The sequence below is a fragment of the Doryrhamphus excisus genome, chromosome 2 (assembly GCF_030265055.1).
Source record: "Doryrhamphus excisus isolate RoL2022-K1 chromosome 2, RoL_Dexc_1.0, whole genome shotgun sequence".
NCBI lineage: Eukaryota > Metazoa > Chordata > Actinopteri > Syngnathiformes > Syngnathidae > Doryrhamphus > Doryrhamphus excisus.
Window position 1 is genome coordinate 26,855,182 of NC_080467.1, and position 25,006 is coordinate 26,880,187.

General features: G+C 40.0%; 1 protein-coding gene across 3 annotated transcripts in view; it reads right to left on the reverse strand.

The window, feature by feature from the left end:
- Positions 1–13,016: 13,016 nt before the first annotated feature.
- The window catches only part of fstl5 (follistatin-like 5), a 163,176-nt gene continuing 151,186 nt past the window's right edge, over positions 13,017–25,006 (reverse strand). For all 3 annotated transcript variants that reach the window (XM_058049613.1, XM_058049606.1, XM_058049621.1), the window contains 3 exons: positions 24,117–24,224; positions 23,920–24,044; positions 13,017–14,828 (listed from right to left, as the gene is read on the reverse strand). In XM_058049613.1, the coding sequence (XP_057905596.1) occupies positions 14,126–14,828; positions 23,920–24,044; positions 24,117–24,224 (936 nt within the window). In that variant the 3' untranslated portion in view covers positions 13,017–14,125. The remainder of the gene's footprint in view (positions 14,829–23,919; positions 24,045–24,116; positions 24,225–25,006) is intronic.

Consider the following 25,006-nt stretch of genomic DNA (forward strand, 5'->3'; position numbering starts at 1 on the left):
AGGCGGGGTACACCCTGGACTGGTGGCCAGCCAATCACAGGGCACATATAGACAAACAACCATTCACACTCACATTCATACCTATGGACAATTTGGAGTCGCTAATTAACCTAGCATGTTTTTGGAATGTGGGAGGAAACCGGAGTACCCGGAGAAAACCCACGCATGCACGGGGAGAACATGGAAATGGCCGAGGGTGGGATTGAACTTGAATCTCCTAGCTGTGAGGTCAGCGCGCAAACCACTCGCCCGCCGTGCAGCCCGTATTAAACTCATATTGATCCATATTCTAAATTTCTGAGGTATAACATTTGAGTGTTAAGTTGCTGTGTGATGATTTTGTTAAAACTTCAAATCTTTTTGTTTGTGTGATTGATTAAAAAGACCCTGTGATTCAAACATTGCTTTCTTAAGGTTTTCTTAAGGAAGCCACATAGATCAATTTTTTGTTTGGTTGAATAACCATTCACACTCACATTCATACCTATGAAAAATTTGGAGTTGCTAATTAACCTAGCATGTTTTTGGAATGTGGGAGGAAACCGGAGTACCCGGAGAAAACCCACGTAAACTTCACACAGAGATGGCCAAGGGTGGAATTGAACGCTGGTCTCCTAGCTGTGAGGTCTGCACGCTAACCACTCTGCTTGTATGTGTAGCACAGCACATTAGTGGTGGGCAAAACCGTTCATTTCAGTGAACCGGATCATTCCGGTTCAGTCAGTAAAAAGATCCGTTCATTTTGTTCATTTTGTTCATTTTGTTCATTTTGTTCATTTTGTTCATTTTGTTCATTTTGTTCATTTTGTTCATTTTGTTCATTTTGTTCATTTTGTTCATTTTGTTCATTTTGTTCATTTTGTTCATTTTGTTCATTTTGTTCATTTTGTTCATTTCGGTCAATTGGTCGTGATCAATCTCTCGGTCTCGGGCTTCCAGTCAGCTAACCCCACCCACCCACAGAGCGAGGCGCAATGATTGGATAAGACAGATAGTCCCGCCCTGCAAAAGGAAACGGTGAACTGACTCTCCAGCCAATCAAAAAAAAAAGCATTTCCAACTGAACGAACTGAACCGTGACCTCGTTCATTCCGTTCACAAAAAAGAACTAGTTCTTTTGACCCGTTCGTTCATGACCGACTCACCACTACAGCACATCATGTGTAGTGTACTTCCTGTGTGCCTGAATGCATTTTCAAAACACGCTCCTTTTATCTGCCAGTTTCATCTCCATCCGGCATCTGCCGTCATACGCTTTAACGCGATCAGGCGCCATGACTTGAAAGGAAATAAACACGGAAATGGATTTCACGCGTGAGGTGTTTGAGTGAATGGAGGATTTCCAGTTGATGAGTCCCCTTTTCATTCACAAAGCTGACTTTCAATTCAATTAGCAAATAGCATGTTCCTCTGACACTTGACAGCAGCTGCAGGAGATCCTCCAGCGGATTCCGGTTGCCAGAAAATGGCTGCAAATGGGATCCGTGCATGTGTGTGTGTGAGCGCCACTCGACTTTAATTCTTCCAAAGAACTTTGGAAAAAAACGTACCCAGCAGCCCGAGGCCAACGCAACACGCTGGTCACAAATAACTCATTTTGCATTCCCTAAAAGTAGACTTGACTTTCACTTTATAGCAGCAGCGTGGTGACTTTGAGGAAGGTTGGACGGACAATTAAGTCAACAAAATCATCACAAAGGAAAGCAGCGGCAACGGGAATTTATTCTATTCCCAAAGGAAGCCTGGTTAAATGCTGGGAACAAACATGTTGAATATTTACATACATGTATTTACGTTAACGGCGGTGAGACACAAAGACGCTAAACCACAATGTCCGCTTTTGTGCTGTTGTTGCACGAGATAAACATTATAGTCGGGAGGAGCTTTTCTGCTTTTTACAACCAGAAATGGACGACTAGGGGCTGTAGATATCGCCACTCAGTGACTTTCCGGGTCCCTTTCCTCTATTTAGGTCTGGTTAGGTTTTATTTGGTCCTTAATGTCCCAGTTATGATTCAGTGTCGTCGTCTCCTGCATCATAAGTCCAGATGTTTAATTATGGTATGACTGTGGTGCAAAGCATGCGGCAATTAAGTTTCCATTGAGGAAATGAGGCCTTCAAAAGTACGTTATTAACATGATGGTGAGCTGTATTCATTATGAACGCTTCGTTACCTCCGGCAAGCATAAAAAGGTTTTCATTCTCACTTGTTGGTCAGTTTTCCGCACTACATAGTTGGGCCTAAGAGTAGTCATGGGCTGGACCTGACATTTTGGCTCGGTTTTGCTGATACCAGTACCCGATGGTTCCGATGGTTTGGGGAAGAAATAATTGATTATATTTATTTTACATCAGATGCATATGCTTCACCTTTTTACTTAATTTACTTTAACAGTTATGCAGCCAAACAAACAATATTTCACCATACCCGTCAACCCGGACAAAATCCCGTATTTTGACCTTTGTTATAAAAATGTATGTTTAATTTAAATGCAAATGCAAAAAAATAAAAATAAAAAAAGTAAAAAATAAATAAAATAAAAAAAATAAAATAAATAATTTAAATGCAGATTTGTAATGGTAATGGTTTTATTTCATTTGAACATGCATCAGATTGCAATTGAATGCATCCCATAATCAGTTCACAGTTCCACATGTCCAAAAGGAGTAGGAAGAAGCAAAGCTTATTATTTTGTTGGATTAGATTAGATATACCTTTAATCGTTATTTTAAAATAACATTATTCTTTGTTTTCTATGTTATGACTAAAAAAATGAAATCAGAAAGTAGAAATGAAAAAATCTAATACCAAAGTAGTTGCCGATTGACTGTATAATCGATTAATCAGCGATTAATTGCTGCAGCTCTAATCAAGGACATATTATCCAACTGTTGCAGATGTTGCATTTGGGACCCACTTTATGTGCGTTACTGCCACCTATAGGAGTGGAGGGGAACTAGATGTCTTGATCTCTCAGTCGGACGCATCAGGCGGGGAATCTGTCCATGATTGTTTAGGTTGCGTGGCGCTGAATGGATGAATGGAAACATTGGGATACATGGAAGTGGTCAGTGGGGCAGAAAGTGCAGTAAATGACATCAGCGCCATGTTGGATTTCATCAGCGGGGATGCCAGAAGATTTCCTCTCAACCTCGTTTCCCACTTCCTTATTTTAATCTCAACAGCACACCTGCAAAGTACACACACACACACACACACACACACACACACACACACACACACTACATACTATCAGGGCTGATAATGAGCATGCAGCCAGGTGAAAGACATATCTTCTCCGGCCAATATATTCCCACAGAAAAGCTCCCAAGCAATCTATGGAGAAGCATCCCAAGTATTGGCTGCCTCTTTATTGTTTTTGGGTGGGGGGGGTTTGGGGGGCGGGATATAAGCTTGCTTGCTCCATTGCTTTGGAATTGCCTCCAATTCACCTGTGCCTCATCCGGTCCTGGAGGTAATAACTGTTTATTATTTGTGCCACATGTAACAGGAACACATTTATATTGAGCTCCATGTACGGTAGAATCATCGTGAAGAATATGGGAATAAAACATGACAGTCAGTATGGTCGCCTAAGCAGATCCTACTGTGTGTGTGTGTGTGTGTGTGTGTGTATATATTTTATTGTTATGAGCTGCGAGTGTCCAACACCAAGTCCCAACCTTTTACATATACACTGTAACTCCGTCCAAAGTAATATATTCCATATATCACATAACACGAATGAACGGGACGGAAGGAAAAAAAACGTTAGCAATGCTAGCATAACAATGTGATGCTAAGAGGCTAACGTGGCACACACACACACAAAGCGACATCACGCTCGGTTAGCTTTATGTGCTGAAGGCAAGTGTCTTGAGTTGTTAACCGATATTAATTTTTAATTAGATTAATCACAGTAGCTTAATTTGGATTAATTAATTAATACCAAGTCATTATTAATTGTGGCAGGAAGTGATTCAGTGAAAGCAAAAACGGCAAAAACGGCATTAAACTATTTAATCTAATTAATCATGCTAATTAATTAATCTTCATTGATTTTGACAGTGCTAAAAACAACATGAACAAACTTACAGCTCCCACACCTGTAGCAGACTGATGGGTGGTTGGAAGGGCTTTATTTTAAGATGTGTAGCAAAGCCTGTTTTTTTATTTGTTTATTTTTACAAAAAGGTGAGGACACATGTAGCTAGGAGTGGGTCACAGATGATGAAAAGCATCTTCAAAAGCGAGCGTTTGAGCACCCAATTCCTGATAAAACCCACTTAAGTCAAATTTGAGAGAGGTGAATTGGAAGACTGACTGTGTTTATGTTCCCTTTTTAGTTTAGTTTCTTTTTGGATGCTCTTATTTTTGTATTCACTTCCTGTCTTGCCTTGTTTCCGGTTTCTACCCCCCACACCTGTTTCTAATTTCACTCCCTTCTATTTAGTTCAGGTGTGTGCTCCCTCTTTGTTGGTTCATTTGTTTGCTTTGTTTGGCCAGTTGCTGTTTTTTCTGCTTATCTGCAATCAAATATTATTCAAATAAATACTTTTTACCTGCACTATGCTCCTATATTTGCATCCTGGGGTCGCAACCATGCCTAAACGTGACATTTAGTTCAAATTTTGTGGATTCACTCGATCACAGTGTTTCAAAATAAGTGAATGAATAAATTACCGTTGTGTCATTTACATATTCCTGGCCTAAACTAAGCATTTTTAGGGCATAAAAATGGTTAAATTATTGAATATGCAAATATACGGCGTTCAGAAAATGCATTGTGATGATATGTCATATTCTGCATTGGTCACTAAGTTTCAGTAATTTTAATTGATGACATAATAGCCACTGCAGGAAGTACTGCATGGAAAATAACACTATGCTATGTCTTATTTATGTCTAATATGTCTTATTTCTATTTTTATCTCTACTATTTTGGGTAATAGGAGTGCAAAGGTGACTATAAGAGGGTTCTAATAATGTTAAAAATCATATTTACAAGGTTGTGAACAGGTTAATATACCGTATTTTCCCGGACTATAAGTGGCACTTTTTTCCATAGGTTGGCTATTCCTGCGACTTATACTCCAGAGCGACTTATAAATCTTAAAAAAAAAGTGTTTATGTTACATAAACACTGGACATCTTTTCTGTTTATGTTTATTTTTTGTGTCGCTGAATAACCATTGCGTTAGCATATCTTACACCAATTCAGCCTGTTCTTTATTCTTTTATTGTTAGAACTTGCCTTCCAAGATGACGTAATGTCTGTTTTGGTCAAGTAGTTGGTGAAATAATTTTTTTTTTACCTAATTATGCATTTTTGGCCTTGTGCAACTTATATTCCGGAGCGACTTATAGTCCAGAAAATACTGTATATATATAAATATATAAATAAATGTTCTATTTATAAATAAGGAATCCTACTTTGCAGAAATTCACTCATTAGGAGTTGGGCCTGGAACCGATAAACTGCGATAAAGCAGGGATTAGTGTAATGTGTTGTGATATAATAACCAAAATCAGTCAACATGAACATATAATTGGTACATAAAATGTTTTTATCCTCAACCGCCCAATGGTGAAGCCCCTGCATAGAAAAGACATTTGTATCTTATTTTAAAGAGTAATGAAGAGTATAATTTTTAATGCGCAAAGCCTGCAGCTCGTGATTAATTAACGCCAAACTTGTTAGAATACCTTGAACTTTGACGACTGTGACAGCAATAATGAAATAAGACTTAATGAAGCAGAGGTGGTAAAAAATTGTCATCCAGTTAAACCCCAAGAGGAGGCCTATTAAGTTTATGGTGACAAATAATTATTATGGACTGATTGTGCTGTTTTATTTGAATAAATGATATCGCTCATTTGATGAATCAAAATAAGTCAACCTATCATCAATCGGCATCAATCATTCTGTCTTTGCAGAAGACAGTTTAGTAGAATAATAATTATGCAGAAAAATGTATGCTTAAGCAGAAGCAAGCTGCGTAATTGGAGCAGAATGGTGTTCAAATATGAAATTATAAACAATCTCCAGTGTGCAATTAGTGGCCTCACCGGCAGGGTCGGAAGCTCTCTTTGGAGACTGTGACAACTTCTAGTCAAATTGAAGCATGGTTGTGCCAATGACGGAGATCTTTAACACCCAAGGGAGGATGTGGATAATTGTGCCACCAAAATATGCAAAAATGACTCACGGCCTGTTACATAGAGGAACTTTACAAAAACAGCTCCTCTTCTATAGAGGATCTTTGACTATATAGCAGAGCACACCTGCTGTATATGATTTTTGTGTCTATTTTGCTGGATATCCTTAAAAACAGCATATTGCCCCAGTCAGATATAGAAGATCTCTGACTGGCATTTAGCTGTAGGTTATCAAAAACAGCAGGACACTCCTGTTGTATAGGATTTTTGATTCATTGCTGGAGGTTCTTAAAAACGGCATAGTGCCCCTGTCAGATATAGAAGATCTCTGACTAGCAGTTAGCTGTAGGTTATCAAAAATAGTAGAGCACTCCTGCCATATAGGATTTTTGTGTCTTTTTTTGCTGGATGTCCTCAAAAACAGCATATTGCTCCTGACAGATATAGAAGATCTCTGACTAGCAGTTAGCTGTAGGTTATCAAAAATAGCAGAGCACTCCTGCCATATAGGATTTTTGTGTCATTTTTTTTCTGGATATCCTCAAAAACAGCATAGTGCCCCGGTCAGATGTAGAAGATCTCTGACTAGCATTTAGCTGTAGGTTATCAAAAATAGCAGAGCACTCCTGCCGTATAGGATTTTTGTGTTTAGTTTGCTGGATCGCCTTAAAAACAGCATAGTGCCCCGGTCAGATGTAAAAGATGTCTGACTAGCATTTAGCTGTAGGTTATCAAAAACAGCAGGACACTCCTGTTGTATAGGATTTTTGATTCATTGCTGGAGGTTCTTAAAAACAGCATAGTGCCCCGGTCAGATAGAGAAGATCTCTGACTAGCATTTAGTTGTAGGTTATCAAAAATAGCAGAGCACTCCTGCCATATAGGATTTTTGTGTCTATTTTGCTGGATATCCTTAAAAACAGCACAGTGCCCCAGTCAGATATAGAAGATCTCTGACTAGCATTTAGCTGTAGGTTATCAAAAACAGCAGAACACTCCTGTTGTATAGGATTTTTGTGTCTATTTTGCTGGATATCCTTAAAAACAGCATAGTGCCCCGGTCAGATATACAAGATCTCTGACTAGCATTTAGCTGTAGGTTATCAAAAATAGCAGAGCACTCCTGCCATATCAAATTTTTGTGTCAGTTTTTTTTGCTGGATATCCTTAAAAACAGCATAGTGTACCGGTCAGATACAGGAGATTTCTGACTAGCATTTTAGCTGTAGGTTCTCAAAAACAGCAGGACACTCCTCTTACTGTATATACAGTGTAGAAGTCCTTTTACCACCCTTTTTGCAGTATGGTTTCAAACACTCCTGTTGTATAGAATTTTTTATTTATTGCTGGAGGTCTTTAAAAACAGCATAGAGCCCCTGTCAGGTATAGAAGATCTCTGACTGGCATTTTAGCTGGAGATTCTCAAAAACAGCAAAGCATTCCTGTCGTATAGCTTTTTTGTCTCATTTTTTGTTGGATGTCCTTAAAAACAGCATAGTGCCCCTGTCAGATATAGAAGATCTCTGACTAGCATTTTTGCAGTCGATTCTCAAAAACAGCAGAGCATTCATGTCATTTTGAGGATCTCTGACTTGCATTTTTAGTATGATGCCAAAAACAACCCAGCTCTCCTATCATATACAGTATTATTGAGTCACAATTTTGCAGGACATTCTTAAAAACGTTGACAGTTCTCCTATCACAGGGAGGAAGAGCATTTTTGCAGTTGGTACTTAAAAACAGCAGTGCTCTACTGTCATAGAGAATCTTTTACCGGCTTTCACACTAGCGCCCCTTAAAAACAGCAACTTTGCCCTCTTATATGGAGGACCTTTGGCAGGACATCCTAAGAAACAACATTTTTGCAGGTTCTCAAAAATAGCAGAACTCTCCTGTCAAAGTTTTTAAAAACAGCATGTTCTTGTCATGAACAATCTTTGTCTAGTGTTAGCAGCAGTGGTGCCCCTGTCGTTTTTGCAATATATCCTAAAAAATAGTATCATACAGACGATCTTTTACTTGCGTTTTTGCAGTAGGTTCTCAAAAACAGCAGAACACTCCTCTCATATACAGGATTTTTGAGTAGCGTTTTTGATGATGGTCCTTAAAAGCAGCAGGACATTTCTGTCATTTCGAGGTTCTCTGTCTGCCATTTTTTGCAGTTGGTCCTTAAAAACAGCAGAGCTCTACCGTCAAAGAGAATCGTTGATTAGCTCTTTAGCCATAGCGCTCCTGTGATATGAACAATCTTTGACGTGTATGCAGTGCAGGCTCAAAAACAGCAGAGCGCTCCTCTCATATCCAGGATTTTTGAGTGACGTTTTTGCAGTTGATCCTTCACAACAGCAGGACGTTCCTGTCATTTTGAGGATCTCTTAAGCTCCTCTGAATGACTTTGAAGAGCGTGATGCTGGTTGTGTTGTGGTCAAGGTCAGTAATGGAAAGGAACGAGCCCACCCTGATGTTCTAATTGTGGCGGCGCTGGTCTCATTCAACCGCCGACTGACCCGCCGTGACAAATCCATTCACGCGCTCCTGAAAGGGAATCACTTTTCTGACTATTCCCGCCGCACGGCTGTAAATTACTGCCAAAGACGGGAGAAAACGGGATTAGGGCCCACGAGCCATCAGACGGCACCTGAGGCCTCAATCAGCCGTCGGGTGGAAAATGATGGAAGGGATAGCGGCCTGATTACGCCGCACGTCGTATGAATGAAGTAATAGCCGGCGTCAGAGTCCGGCGTTAATGGAAGAGGGAGGGGCCAGTCCGCCCATGTGACCTAGAGAAGATAAAGCACTGACAATAGATAATTAAGAAAGCGCCAGGACCTCATTTCTCTGCACATGGCTGTTTTATTAAAGGAAGGATCTTATTATAAGCCACCAGCCTGTGTGGCCATGACGGAATATAAATGGAGACGAGTGGGCATGGAAAGCATGAAGAAAGAGTGCATTCTTCGATGCTGTCGATCACTAACGGCACTGCCAAGCTAACATTTACACCGACATGAGTCGCAGTTGTGATGCCCAGCATACCTTGCGGCATTATGTGGATAGTTATGTTTTCTGCTAACTCATAGTCCTAGTTTATGACCTTTAGAGTCATATAAATGCTTTCTCTTTTCTGTGCATTATAACGCCAGAAATTGAGTTAATATGAGCTAGCTAACAATGCACGTCATTAGCTATTAGCTATTGAAAAAAATTTCAATTTCCAGAAGTGACCTGTATATTAACCGAGCTACAACGATATTGTTATTGTAGCAGCTAACATGAAATACTATATTTCTGGCAGAATAACACAAAATATAATTTAACAAGAAAATAAAAAAAAAACAACAGCAAAAATGAAAAAAAAAATTTGTTGTAATAAAGTCAAAATATTAAGAGAAAAAATTGTCATCTAATGAGAAAAATATAACAAAAATATATATACATTTTAAAAGAATAAAGGTGTTCTATTATTAGCAAAAATAATGTTACTTTAGTAGCATGAAGTTGGAATATAATTTTTTTAAAAGTCATAACATGAGAAACAAAACATGAGGTAGCAGAAAATATTCCAATGTTACAAGAATTAAGTCCAAATATTATGGGAAAATTTAAATGAAAAACAACGTAAACAATATATCAAAAATTGAAAAAAAAACTGCTGAAATTTTATGAGAATAATGTCCAAATATTATGACAAAAAATAATAATGACATGAAAAGTGAGAATGAGAATTAATTTAATGTCATTTTAACAACACAGAGTTGAAAGATGAACTAAAACTATTTTGAACAATGACTATATTTAAATATATTTATAATATAAAAAACTAATAAAAATAAATGTAAAAGTTATCAAGCTGAAAATTACATTGGGAAAAATTTTACAATATTATGGGAATACCGTGAAAATATTCTGCAAGTAACGTCATAATATTAGTATAAAAAATTATTTTATTTAAAAAGAAAGAAAAAAACAACAGCAAAAGTGGGAACAACAAGGAACGACTGAATTTGATACGAAAAAACACCCTTCCAGCGACTCTAGTAACGTGAGGACCGAGAGTGGTGTAAAAATATTTCTGAATGTGATTTATATAGACCGTAGTGCTAGCCACCATCCATCCTGTACGTGTGCTCGCAGTCGAATGAATTCCAGATTAAAAATGGAGGATATGCCTTTAATCTAGTCGGATACCTTCCATTTTGCCTCGGGCGGTCATACGCTTAATCATATCCGTGCTGACTTTCACATTGAAGTAGGGGGAAAAAAATATCCAGAATATGATTTTCATACTATATTTTATATGCTCACTGCAGTGCATAACAAAGATCACTGCATTAAATACTGTAATTACAGCCGAGGGTGTTTATTTACCAAAAGCACAAAGAAGATGAGGCATTAATTGGAAGCAGGGAGTCTGATAGAACTTTTTAACTGTAATAATAAGTTGGAATGACCTGGAAAGTTCAAAGGGCAGGCAAGATCTCCTTGACCGCATCATGAGTGTCGAGTGTAGCTACTAAAAATGCAGTTTAACAAGAAAAAAACAAGCAAAAACGATAACATTCCAAATTCTATCACGTTTATGAGGTATTCTAATGTACTTTTTTACACATAGGAGCTGTGTGAAAAAGATTAATAACAGTCGGGTGGTGCCCTATTTTTTTTTTTTTTCCGGGAGTTAGCAACCTCATCTACTCTGCATCTAAACCAGGGGTCACCAACGCTGTACCCGCGGGCTCCCATGCGCCCACGTGGACCACTTAAGGCGCCCGCGAGGCATCTTCTAAAAAATAGCACTGGTCACAAATTATCATTTTTATTTTGTGCTTTAAATTTTGAATCAGAATTGCATTAATGTATTTTTTAAATCATCTTATAACATCAAAAATTCAAACAAAAATATTTTATAACAAACTCTTACCTCAAGTCAAAGTTCATGTGTTCGCACGCGTCCGCTCACCGCTTTTCTGATATAGTGCAGCGGTGATGAGATGTTCGCTTACTCGTGCATTTTAGGCCCCAAAAACATGGCAGAAAAGCGAAGGACTTACATTTTCCACAGTGATTGGGACGTATTTTAAAAAAAATGTATGTGTCTTATTTGCAGGACGACTGTTGCAATACCAAAGTGCCACAATGTAGAGAGACACTTCAAAATTTGTCACGAAAACTTAATTAACATTGATATGTGAGCAGTCGCTTCACATAGTGTTACTACTACTATTCCTTTTGTTCTGATTACTAAAAAGTGATCCGTGCAGTTTTGTCATTTTGGAAGTTCACCGCAAACAGGTCATGTAGCCCTTCATACTTATAGGTCTCGGGCTGATACTGACACTTGGGGGCATGATACTGGGCCTGATACCAGTCAAACCATGTGATGATCTTATTATCACATACTACAGTATTAATTGTCCCTGTACCCTAGAAAGCGCCCATGAATGATACGGGAAAAGGCCGAAATGATACTGTGTCAAAGCCCAGGGCAAGTGATACTGATAAAATATAGAGTTTAACCATGTCCAGTATCAGCCCCTGTAGCTGTCCACTCAGAGCGCGCTGCTCTGGTATCGTGCCCGTGAAACAACCAATCAGAGAACAGCTCACCCAAACTTGATTAATGGAACTTTAATTGTCAAACATTGATAAGATAAGACTGTTAAAATATTATTGTTGAAATATTTTTGCAATTATTGTGTTAATAAATAAAATATAAAAATGGTCTTTTGATTAAATAGTACGTGATAATAAGCTCATGATTATTCAACCTTCGGTCTCGGGCTGATACTGACACTTGGGGGGCATGATACCTGGCCTGATACCAGACAAACCATGTGATAACCTATAATTATCACATACTATTTAATCATGAGCTTATTATCACGTACTATTTCATCAAAAGACCATTTTGTTTCCAGAAAATGTTCAGTTTATTACATGTATTATATCTAAACAGTGTAAACACAGGAAGTTTAGCTTTGGTTTTTCCATCATGTAACGTGCCAGAGAGTTGAATTTTGATTTGGGAGAATCAGGCTCGTATTCATCCCCATTTTCTTTTCTGATTGATAAAATAAACATAGACACGTATTTGTCTAACTCTAACTCAATACTTTCTACCAGTCTTCGTCTGTTCTTGTAGTTGATGAGCCATTCAGAAAAAAGCTTGAGGTCGCCCTTGGTTTTCCGACTTGTATTTGTATTTTTAGTTTTTTCGATCATTTCAAGAGTGTCCTCCTCATTAATGGTGATAAAACGTTCCATTTCTAATATTCTGTTTGCTATTTTCCCTATTTGTCTTTTTCGCCGGGAGTGTCCACCGCTGACATGTTGACAGAGCACAGACGGCAGCAAAACAAACGCTGTGTGTTCACGCTCGTGCGCTGTTCTCTGATTGGTTGTTTCACGGGCACGATACCAGAGCAGCGCGCTCTGAGTGGACAGCTACGGGGGCTGATACTGGACATGGTTAAACTCTATATTTTATCAGTATCACTGCCCTGGGCTTTGACACAGTATCATTTCGGGCCTTTTCCCGTATCATTCATGGGCGCTTTCTAGGGTACAAGGACAATTAATACTGTAGTATATGATATGAGTACTTTGTGAGTAACAGTAAAGTAGCCCTCAGCCTCAAAAAGGTTGGTGACCCCTGATCTAAACAATTGTCCGCTTTATTCATCCATCATTGCTCAATGGAATAGCTACAATATTTCTTTATTATTATTATTATTATGATCTTGAAATGTCTACCCAGTGTGTCGGCGAGTCCTGCTGCGATGATTACCAACAACGCCGACATTGATCTTGTGGAACAAGATTGTGTTAGTGATTGAAGGAGCAGATATCACACTCTGGTTTCATTTGTACAGATTTTTTTTTATTGGTGAAGTAAAATGACAAGCGTTTCTATATAAATAGCAATCGCACCAAAGGGGACACGCACACAAGACATGACTACACGGACGTGAAAGCTTCTACAGCACGTGGATGAAGACGCGAGTCTTATCTTAACCAGGGTATTTTGCTTAGAAAATGGCTAGCTTTAAATCTGTACAGGCGTAATGAAGTCACTGGACCAGCCGCTGTTTGGACGGAAAGAGAAAGGGATGCAACGGGATGTACGGATGGAAGTCCGGAAAAGACAGATTGACTTGATGTATGTACAATGTTCACGTCAGAAGTCCACTCGGAATGTGCCATTCAGTTGCTCGTTGGGGGTTCTAAGGTTGTTAATGCATAGAAAGGTACCCACTTGATCCACTTGCCTCAAGGCGTGGATACATACTACACCACAAATATCCACTTCCTGTTGTCACATCATTCCCGTTTTGTATGCTTGGTCAGGAGTTTTAAAGTTTAAAAAAAAAAATTCCGATTCATATTTAAATTTCCATAAAGTAGCATAACGATACACTTTGATTTTCCGCACTTCGGGCTGAAATGAAAACTTCCCAAACGCTGGTTCTAATTGGGGATTAAAGGTTAGAGAGCGCCCGGTCGTAATGAAGCTCTCGGGCGCCACTTCAAACTGGATGGGATCACAGCGCAGGCTTCGTTTAATCAGGCGCATAGAAAAGAGCAAGCGGATCTGCCACCACGTGAACGGACGGGTCGATGAAAGCAGCATAGTCTGCAGGCGCGCCGGGAATAATTACATGAATTCCTCTGAAGGACGGGGGTTTTTATTTGAAGGCACGGGAAGAAAAGTTTGGGATGGTTGAAGTTAAAAGAGACAATCCTGATCTAACCAGTTCCGATCTTAGAAGGTATTTGCATCATTTGATAGAGCTCGGTGATTAACTGGAATGGTATCGTTTTCCGATCGGTCATCTGTAGAACTCCACGGGATCAATTTGGTTTTTCAATTACGTGACGCTCGCTCTTCCACGCCCACAAAATTCTAGAAACGACAGGAATTCAGTGCAACAGTACCTTCTGAGGAAAAACTCGATCGGCGTAACGGACTAAGACTCGCCCACCCACGCCAGCACGTTGCCCTTGACGACGTCGGTGATCTCACAGTTGAGCTTGTTAAGCCGCCCGTCCAGGATGAAGAGCGACTCCCGAGACGGGGTCATAAGGTACTGACCGAAAACACCGCCGCCCACCATGACCCTGTTCTTACCGCTCCACGGCCACTCGTACGCCTTGATGGCCTCTTTCAAGCTCTTGATCATCTTCACTTTGCCGCTGCTCAGCTCCACAAAAAGAACGTCCGTTTGGCGACCGGAGCTTCCGAACACGTTGTACTGATGAGTCTCTGTGAAGGAACGCTGGAAAGCCAGATCCGAGATGTGAAGGTTGGTGTGGATGTCGTACGGTTCCCTGATCTGCCCTCGCTCTGAGATGGTCTGGATCCTCATCAGGCCGTCGCCGTCATCAACGGTGACCAAGTAGCGGCCGTCCGGAGACACGTAAGGCGTTCCGACGACATCCCGGTTCTGTGCAACTACGCTATCCGTCACGCTGTCTACGATAATTTGAGGGCGTGTGGCGCCGGTGGAGTCGGGCCGGCAGTTGACAAAGTAGTAACCACCCAGGTGGGTGTAGGCCACAGACTTGGGGACGCAGTTGGAATCCCGCAGGCTGATGTTTTTCACGTAGGCCAGCGTCTCCAAGTCGATCTTGTGGAGGACAGGCTCATTTCGGTGAAAGATGAGACCAAATCTGTTGGCAATTTCAAGAGAAACAACACAGAAGATGGAATCAATAACCAATAAGGATATTTCTGGACTTGGTCCATCTTTGGTCCAAAAGCATCAACTCTTGATGTTTCTCCACAAGACAAAACCCGACAGACTTTGGTGCCACAATGGCTTTAGCTTCTAGGCATTGTCCCTTCATGAGTGTACGCACGTACTACACACTCAATATCTGTCATATCTGCTGACTCGTACGGAAAATGTATCACCTGCTTTGCTCTGTACTAGCTTTTTCGGAATCGCCATGTTATTGATTCCCCGAAAAACGGTGTTCTTCTATGAATGCTCGATAAAAAAATTTTCGACTTCTCACGTACAAGTCAAGAAACAAATTACACTTAGTTATTTTAGGAAAGTTTAGGATGATCTATCTCAGATGAAGGGCAGACTCACATGCCTAGACAAAACACTGTTTAAATCAGGTGACAAGCATGTGGAGGACTTGTTTACTACCAACAGTAGTCCATAATTATAAGTAATATTAGTGTAATTAAATTGATTATTGGACACAGAATGCACGGTGGAAGTGGTTAGCTCACAGGCCTCACAGCTAGGAGACCCGAGTTCAATTCCCTCCTCGGCTATCTCTTTGTGGAGTTTGCATGTTCTCCCCGTGCATGCGTGGGTTTTCTCCGGGTACTCCGGTTTCCTCCCACATTCCAAAAACATGCTAGGTTAATTAGCGACTCCAAATTGTCCATAGGTATGAATGTGAGTGTGAATGGTTGTTTGTCTATATGTGCCCTGTGATTGGCTGGCCACCAGTCCAGGGTGTACCCCACCTATCGCCGGAAGACAGCTGGGATAGGCTCCAGCACCGCTGCGACCCTCGTGAGGATAAGCGGTAGTGAATGAATGAATGAATAGTATAATCAAATTGATTATTGGACACAAAATGCACGGCGAAAGAGTGGTTAGTGCGCATGCCTCGCAGCTAGGAGACCCAAGTTCAATTCCACCCTCGGCCATCTCTGTGTGGGTACTCCGGTTTCCTCCCACATTCCAAAAACATGCTAGGTTAATTAGCGACTCCAAATTGTCCATAGGTATGAATGTGAGTGTGAATGGTTGTTTGTCTATATGTGCCCTGTGATTGGCTGACCACCAGTCCAGGGCGTACCCCGCCTCTTGCCCAAAGACAACTGGGTTAGGCTTATGAAAAAGCATGTTTTCAAAACAGTACCCCCCTCAGTCTCGAGTCAGCTCTTTGAGGTTTGAATGCTTTAAAAGGGTTCAACTGATGTAAAAATATGAACTATAATGACTTTCAGTATGGTTATGACAGCAAGAAAGCTTGTGGACCCTCGTGAGGATAAGCGGTAGAATGAATGAAAACAAAATACCAAAAAGTGCAATAACAAACCATATTTCCATGACAAGACCCCCTTCTGATTTGGTACAGTCAATTGCTAAGTTAGTGTTGGTGAAAGATGCATTCAAGTGCTTCAATAACACATTCTGGCCCCTGACACCTGAGCGGAGTCTTGTCTTTGGAGCACCATCTTAGCGCCCGTGCCCTCATAAAAAATGTACATGGATCACTGAAAAGACTGCGGAGAATGTGTTAATGGAGCATTACACTTTGACAGCAGCACAAGGTAAGCCTGCTCCTGACGGGCCACAACTAAACGAGAAGACCGACGCTGGTTGACGGGCGGCTCAATCTCGACATCGTTCGTCATCTTTTATGCCGTTTGAACACAAAGCAGGCAGCTCTTGAGACACGAAGCACATTATCGGTCCCGTCGAGGCAATCATCGATCCACAGATTGTGTTTTCTGCAGGCGGCCTCTCTGGCTCACACTGGCCGTCACAACGCTTATTTTTTTTTTTATACACGTCACTCAGAAGATAAGACATTGATTGAAGCGCTTGGCTTTAGAGAACGGTAAACAATCTTTTACATATCCATAATTCCATTCCGAGAACGACTGCGTTTCAGTCACCATTGTCAGTTTAGCGATAGCTCCACTGTAAAAAATAAATAAAAGTGAACTCTGCAGCAGGGTGAATAAATGGAGATATTGAGATGCTGCTATCACAATAGCGAGGAACTCCTGGAAGTGTTGTGATGCCTAGATAATAACTTTATCGTGTCCTCCATCCAAATAAATATGTTTTGCCATTTTTATTCCCTTTTCCGAGATAAAGTCTGGAGCTTGTGTAGCAACAACTGCTGAGTTGTTGTATGCCATAATCACGGTTCCGTTTTCAGGTAGAGCAGTGCTGGAGAGACCAGGACCACATTCAATATTTGTGAAGACCTACCAACATGTATGAACGTGTCGTACCCAGCATGCAATTTGACTCTTGAACGCTTGTATCCTTCACTGCCCTCCATTTTCTTGCATTTCGTAACATTCATTCATCATACCTATGGACAATTTGGAGTGGCTAATTAACCTAGCATGTTTTTGGAATGTGGGAGGAAACCGGAGTATCCGGAGAAAACCCACGCATGCACGGGGAGAACATGCAAACTCCACACAGAGATGGCCGAGGGTGGAATTGAACCCTGGTCTCCTAGCTGTGAGGTCTGCGTGCTAACCACTAGACCGCCCTGCCGCCCATTTCGTAACATATATTCGAAAATATTGACATAAAATAATTGAGAACCACTAGAGTAGAGGACGGGATCAAATGCACAACATAAAACTGCGAAAAATAAGCAATCAAATAAAAATACAAAAATAATTTGATTGGTGTTATAATTATTATTTATTTTATTTTGAAAACGTATCAAGAAAATGTGTTTTTTATTGCACTACAAAAATGTTTTGCGTCCATTCTTCCATTTGATATTATTACAGAAAGCAGGAAGTGAACAAATGTAACGGTTACTGATTGTAAAAGTACCAGATGGAGGGGTAGGATTTAATAAGCTTTGCTTCTTCCTACTCCTTTTGGACATGTGGAACTGTGAACTGATTATGTGATGCATTCAATTGTAATCTGATGCATGTTCAAATGAAATAAAACCATTACTATGACACTAATATTAGTACACAGGAAGTCCAAAAGAAGTCCTCCACATGCTTATCACCTGATTCAAGACGTCTTCTTAGGTTGTATTGATTTGTCTCCTTGTTTTATTCAATTGTACCTCCTATTTTTCTCAAATAACGTGTCTCGTTTCAAATCAATATTGGATCCTGCAGCAGATTTTCCATTGATAATATGTAATTTATCATTACTGTTATATTTATATTCCATTTATACGAAGTGCAACATAGAGTATGAAGAGACTTCAGATGAAAGGGGATTTCTCCTTGGCACTATCGCTCCAGTATCAGTAACTTGGTGGTTAACTTGATAAGCTGAAAACTGTGTACCAATAGTAGGACCATTACACCCCTCATGTACCCTGGTAGTTTTCAGTAAATGAAAATATGGTGCAAGAATTAAAACCTGGTTAGATGTTTGTTTGCTGAAAGTGATTTTTGAATAAATAAAAGCCGAATGCGGATTAGCATTAATCGTGTGTTTTGTCCGATTTTATGCGTGTTTGTTTTGTGTTGTGTTGAACACATGGAGTTTCTTCACTGCCAAACTGACAGCTGCTGCTTGTCATTCCCTTCCATGGTTGATTTATTGAAACATATTTCAGCACGCTGTCAGAACAGTGAAGCGTTCAAACAAGGCCTATTTGCATTTTTAGTATCAGCGTCTTCGCTCATCCTGATGTGATTTTTGAGTGGTTTGATTTGAAGAGCCTGAGGGCATAGAGCTTCCACACTTTGCAAAGCTATCCAGAATCCTTGCATTAAAAAAAAAAAAAAAAAATATATAAGAATGAATCAACATCTTGCTCGGAGCAATGATTGGATATTGTTGACAAAGTGATAGGGGCTGTCTCTGCTAAAAATAACAAGTAGCCCTGAGTTGTTTGAATGTATTCCCTCGCTGGATGAAAGCCCGCGGAGTTGTTGCTCACATTTGAGTTGAAGGGCATCCTGGTAACAAAACAACTCTTGGAAGAAGGAAACTGGACTTGTTGGCCGTTTTGTCCACAAAATGATCTGACATATTGGTAGGTTAAATAAAAGAAAAATAAAGTAAAGAACAAAACTTTTTTTTTTTTTTTTTCAAAAACATCTAATGCCATTTTTTTTTGTTTCTTTTTCAGTTGCTGCCATGAATTGGACTGGTGAACATCGCGCTTTTATTGTGGAAACGTTTATCAAAACAAATCTGTAACTGCAAGCGTTACGTTTGCACTTGATAGCACTTGGTGGCATTGAAACCAAAATCAACCGGCCGACCTCGCACCGTCAGAACTGATTTAATTTTTAAAACATGATGAAAAAGAATGGCATTATATGTACTTTTTGAAAAAAACAAAAACAAAAAACAAAAAAAAAACATTGTTGGGCTGCATGTTTTGACCAAATTTCACCCATCTGTGTGCATTGGTTCAAGAGTATAAGAGATTCAAAACAATACAGTCATTACTATATACTCTACAGCAGGGGTCTCAAACTCAATTTACTTGGGGGCCACTGGAGCTCGGGTCTGGGTGAGACTGGGCCGCATCAGGTTTTCCAAAAAAAAAAAAAAAACTTCGCTTTTGTTCCAATTTTCTACAAGAAAAGCTCTGATAAAACATTCCACTGTTCTCAAATATCTTACTTTTTATTTTTCTACACAAAATAAGATGAAAAATAAATAAACAAATCAAGAATAAAGAAAATCAATCAATCAGTAATAAATAATAATAATAATAATAATAATAATAATAATAATAATAATAATAATAATAATAATAATAATAATAATAATAATAATAATAATAATAAAATGGCAAATAATAAAAACTTAAGAAACCACATATAGTTGGTGGGTTTTCAGATTAAAATGAACAAAGCATTATTAGAGCCCTGTAGACATGACAAAACATGACTATAGTCACATTTATACTCTTTTTATTTACAACATATTGCGCAACTGCAGGGTCTTGAGACACATGCTAACTCGCAAACTAGACAGCTAGCGACCTAAACGGTAGCCTTCAATTATTTCCTTTAAACTTAAATAGCCAAAAACTTACCACTTCCACACGGATAGGGAGGATAACTATTAACAGTTATTTAACCTTTAACATGAACATTAATCAAACGTAATCATTTTTTCTGGGTACATGATACCATACAGCATCCATATCAAACTTGCGCGGGCCGCACTTAAACATTAAACTTTCATATCAAGGCGGGGGCCTCAAACTAGTGTCCTGCGGGCCACATTTGGCCCACGGGCCGCATGTTTGAGACCCCTGCTCTACAGTATACAGTATGTATTGTATGTGTCTTGATAAACAATAAGGACGAATAATGGATAAAATCTGATGCAAAGGTTGTGCCCGAAGAAAGATAATGATGCTCACTTGACGATATAGTTAGTAATGTAATTGTACTTGGCAAATATTAGCTTCAAAATATTATTTTCCATACTGAAGAGTCACATATATATTTTTATTTTTCTAAAAAAGGGCATCCAAACAGAAAAGTAGAATCTTTCCTCAAAGTCCCAGTGGATCTAATTACAACAGCGCTAACATACCACCCAACCTTGACTGTGACACACACACACACACACACACGTCCCCTCGAAATGTTTCCGACCTCCCGCTTGTTGTTGACCTCTTGGTGACGTCGGTCAAGTGTGGTCGTGTTCGTCTCCACATTGTATTTTTAGATTCGGTCATAGCAGTCACCTGTAAGTGTTGTTTATTTGCTTTTATACGCATTTAAAAATATGAACCAAAAAGTGTCATTATCTAAACGCAGTACCCAGAGTATGGATAAAAGTATACACAGGTGGTCAATATACTGTATACAGAAAATGAATGCAAATACGGAATTGGTCCCTTGTGTGAAGCATACAGTAATTAGTGCAGGATGTGCTGCCATGACCATTTTTCAATGCACACTGAATGAAAGTTAAATCCCAGCCAGATTAATTATAAAGGAAATTTGGTTTCCATCATTAATTTATCAACAAAAATCAAAAAGTAAGAAAAGTCGAGCAAATTTTCCCACAGGGAATAATATAAATCCAGTCCATCGGTCGCGGACACACACAGTATATAATAATACACAAGAAAATACATTTTATTGAGATGAATTATAGGCGGTCGTGTGGTTAGCGCGCAGACCTCACAGCTAGGAGACCCGGGTTCAATCCCACCCTCGGCCATCTCTGTGTGGAGTTTGCATGTTCTCCCCGTGCATGCGTGGGTTTTCTCCGGGTACTCTGGTTTCCTCCCACATTCCAAAAACATGCTAGGTTAATTGGCGACATCACTTCCTGTTCACCACACACACACACACATTTACAGCAAAACATACTCACAAGACTTATTTCCTGTTATTATGTCTACAAAATTCCCGCACAGTGGTCAAGTGGTTAGCGCACAGGCCTCACAGCTAGGAGACCCGGGTTCAATCCCACCCTCGGCCATCTCTGTGTGGAGTTTGCATGTTCTCCCCGTGCATGCGTGGGTTTTCTCCGGGTACTCCGGTTTCCTCCCACATTCCAAAAACATGCTAGGTTAATTGGCCACTCCAAATTGTCCATAGGTATGAATGTGAGTGTGAATGGTTGTTTGTCTATATGTGGCCTGTGATTGGCTGGCCACCAGTCCAGGGTGTACCCCGCCTCTCGCTCGAAGACAGCTGGGATAGGCTCCAGCACCCCTCGTGACCCTCGTGAGGATAAGCGGTAGAAAATGAATGATAGTTTTACATGCAAAAAATAATTATAATTAATAATTAATCTAAGATTTACATAATATAAGAAAAAAAACAACAAGAAAAGTACTTAGTAGAATTGTATTTTGTACATAGTATTTTTTCAGGTATTGAACTACTTTTTGCCATGCCGATTTAGGATCTTTAGGAAAATTGTTGTATTTTGTATTTTCGTGTAAAACGATGCCAAATATCAGTTAATGAGGTTTGTGCATTGCACTGAGATCTACTGACATCAATGCAATGCTTCTTTTTACGGGCTGCAGATGGCCTCCACTCAGTAACCCTACGTATCCTGAAGTCCTCTGGAGTGTGACAAATCACAGCGGAGTGGGGGTGGAGTAAATTAAACAGAGCCATCAGAAGCAGGAAGTCCAAGATGTTCTGAATCTGGAAGAGCTAGAAAGCTTTCTGTGCGGGTTATTGTGTGAAGCTGCTCTATGGGAGTCCACAATTCGATACAAAGCACCGAAAATGAGCACAACAGGTCCCCTTTGATGGGTGTCCATTTAATTTCATGCTTTATCATTTCCAGTCACATGAAAAGGAGGACACGGGTGTTTTGTGCCATGTGAATAACATTCATGGCACCCACTTGGGTTGTGGTCAAAACACTTTGAACCACATGCTGGCATTCATAAATACAAATATCCTACTAGTATTGTAATTATTAGACAAATGTTCAATGACTTATGGACAATTCCTAGTGCAATCCTACTGCCGGTGCCCCTGCTTGATGGTGGCCATGTTTTTCCAACAATCTTGCTGAAATTTTAAACACAAGTGCTTATCACTGGTATAAAGGTCTGCACCAAATTTCACGAGTCAGCGAAACATCCTAAACCTACAGTGGGGTGTTGTGTAGACCGCTTGTGGATGTGGAAGGAAATATCATGCCAATCTGACTTATGGAGTGAAACTTTGTAGTTTAGTCATGGTGCCACCATGTGGTGCATTTGTCAGACAAATAATAGCACGGGCAAGACAGTAGGGTTGCAGGTTTGGAGGAAATTGCACACTTTTGTGTGGAGCCATTCAGGAGTAGAAGAGGTACCTGATGAAACCTGATGTTTCATGTGTCAGACTCTGAATGTGTCTTTAAGTGGACAGAGATTTCATTTGAACATGCATCAGATTACAATTGAATGCATCACATAATCAGTTCACAGTTCCACATGTCCAAAAGGAGTAGGAAGAAGCAAAGCTTATTAAATCCTACCCCTCCATCTGGTACTTTTACAATCAGTAACTGTTACATTTGTTCACTTCCTGCTTTCCAAATTTTTTTTTTTTTTTTTGTCCCGTACCGCAGTACGAGGTGATATGACCATCCAATGACATAATGGGTACCATAGTAAGTGTCAATATAGTGATATGTATAGCACATCATGACTGGTTCAAGACTCTTCATCCTTGTATTTAGCAAACATCAACTGCTTGTATTGTTTCTTGAATTGGCTCATCGTTGTGCATTGTTTGAGGGTCTTACTCAATCCATTCCATAGTTTGATTCCACATACTGAAATGCTATGGTTTTTTTAACGTAGTCCTAGCATATAAGTGACCTTTTTTGCAGTACATTTGGCGAGTGAAGATTGCTTTTATAGTTATTAGCCCATATTTCCACACAATAAGTAAGACATGGTAGAACCAGAGAGCAATAAAGAGTGTGGAGTGATTTCTGATTGAGAACAAATTTTGCTTTGTTCAATATTGAAATATTTCTGGCCATTTTATGTTGTATATTTTCATCTATTGTGATCCCCAGAAAATTATTTTCCTTTCCTTCCTTCCAGATTGTTTTTTTTTTTGTTAATATGTAATTTTCAGTGGGAAAGGCTTAAATATGTGAATATTCTTGTTATTACGCTAAAACAAAGTTGTCATAGCTTATGGTTTGAATGTCTGATTTGTTAATTCTCTTTTTGCTCTTTTTCCAACAGTGCACTCGCACACACACACACACACACACACACACACACCCTTCATGGTATTGGAAAATAAGGCTGAGCTAAATTAAGACTGCCTCCCTGGCTGATGGCGGTCATCAGCCTTGACTCTCTGCCCTGGACGCTTGGCACTGTAATTACGCCGCCTCCCCTCCTTTGATAGACAAGTGGCAGCACCTTCTCAACATCCCTGCACGGACAACGCTCCAGGGGTCCTCCGGGAATCAAACTATCTGCTTTTCTACTTTTAGAACACTCCACAGAAGGAGCGCAGGTCCAATTCGGTGAGTATTAAGATGGTATTTTTGGAGAACATGTGGGTTGAAGGTCATTCCGTGGAGAGCGATGTTGACTCACGTACCTGATGTGGTTGTCGATGAGGCTGGACGAAGGAATGAAGAAGTCGTCCACTCGGTCGATGCGCCTTCCCACCGGCTGCGTGTGGACTGTGTGATGGGAGACTCTTCCACTTGCCTGATTGATCACCTGATGGATCGGGAGACGTGTTAGCATCCTATACCGAGCAGGCTTCTCTACACTTTTCCCGAAAGTCCAAACCTGAAGCGTTGGGAAGTTCTTCTGTCTGTCTCCCCAGCTGAGAAGCCACACCTGGTCGCGGGACTTGTCGTAGTGCAGCTTCACAGGGTACGGGTCGGTACTGACCGTCTGGAAGGCCACACACAAACCCGATGTTCAGTTTGTTGGTTCTTCCGAATGTTATCACGCAGCCATGATTGTCTCAATGACTTGCAACACAAGCGAGTGCCGCCAGTGCCGGAGAACCGCGGTTCATTAAGCGGAAAGATGAATTCCAACATTGTGAACCAGATCATGCCCCCCCCTTCCTTTGGGAAACAGATTTTGTACATAAGGAGTCCAAATCCAGCTACAAGACGCTTACCATGCTGAAGAAGCTAAAGCTGAAGTGGATGTGTGCGTGGCCACGCATCCTGACTCCCCCACACCTGAAAACAATTGTGTACCTGAGGGGCATCCTCAAGCAGACGGACAAGGTCTGGTCATGGAGAGGGGGGGGATTCCAGGATCCCACTAACAATTCCATACCCAGGAGGATTAAGGCAGCAATAGATACAATTTGGACTTCGCTTATGGGGTACACTCACTTGTATTTTTAGTGGGCTCATATTAACCCACTCGCAAGATCTCATTGTGTATAGACTGGTCATATATTTCATCTCATTTCATATCTGCAAACTGTATTTGTATATAAAATAACAACTGAAATTGTTGATTTGTTAATACTTGGGTTGTTTATATTGTTTATTTTTTTATATTTTTTATACTGAGGGACGAATAAAGGCATATATTATCTTATCTTGTCATGTCTTTGGGTCAAATACATTAATAATTCATACGTTTCATAAGTTAGTAATAAATAGCTAAAAGTTCTAATAAATATTGTTAAAAACGCTAAGGTTAAAAAATTT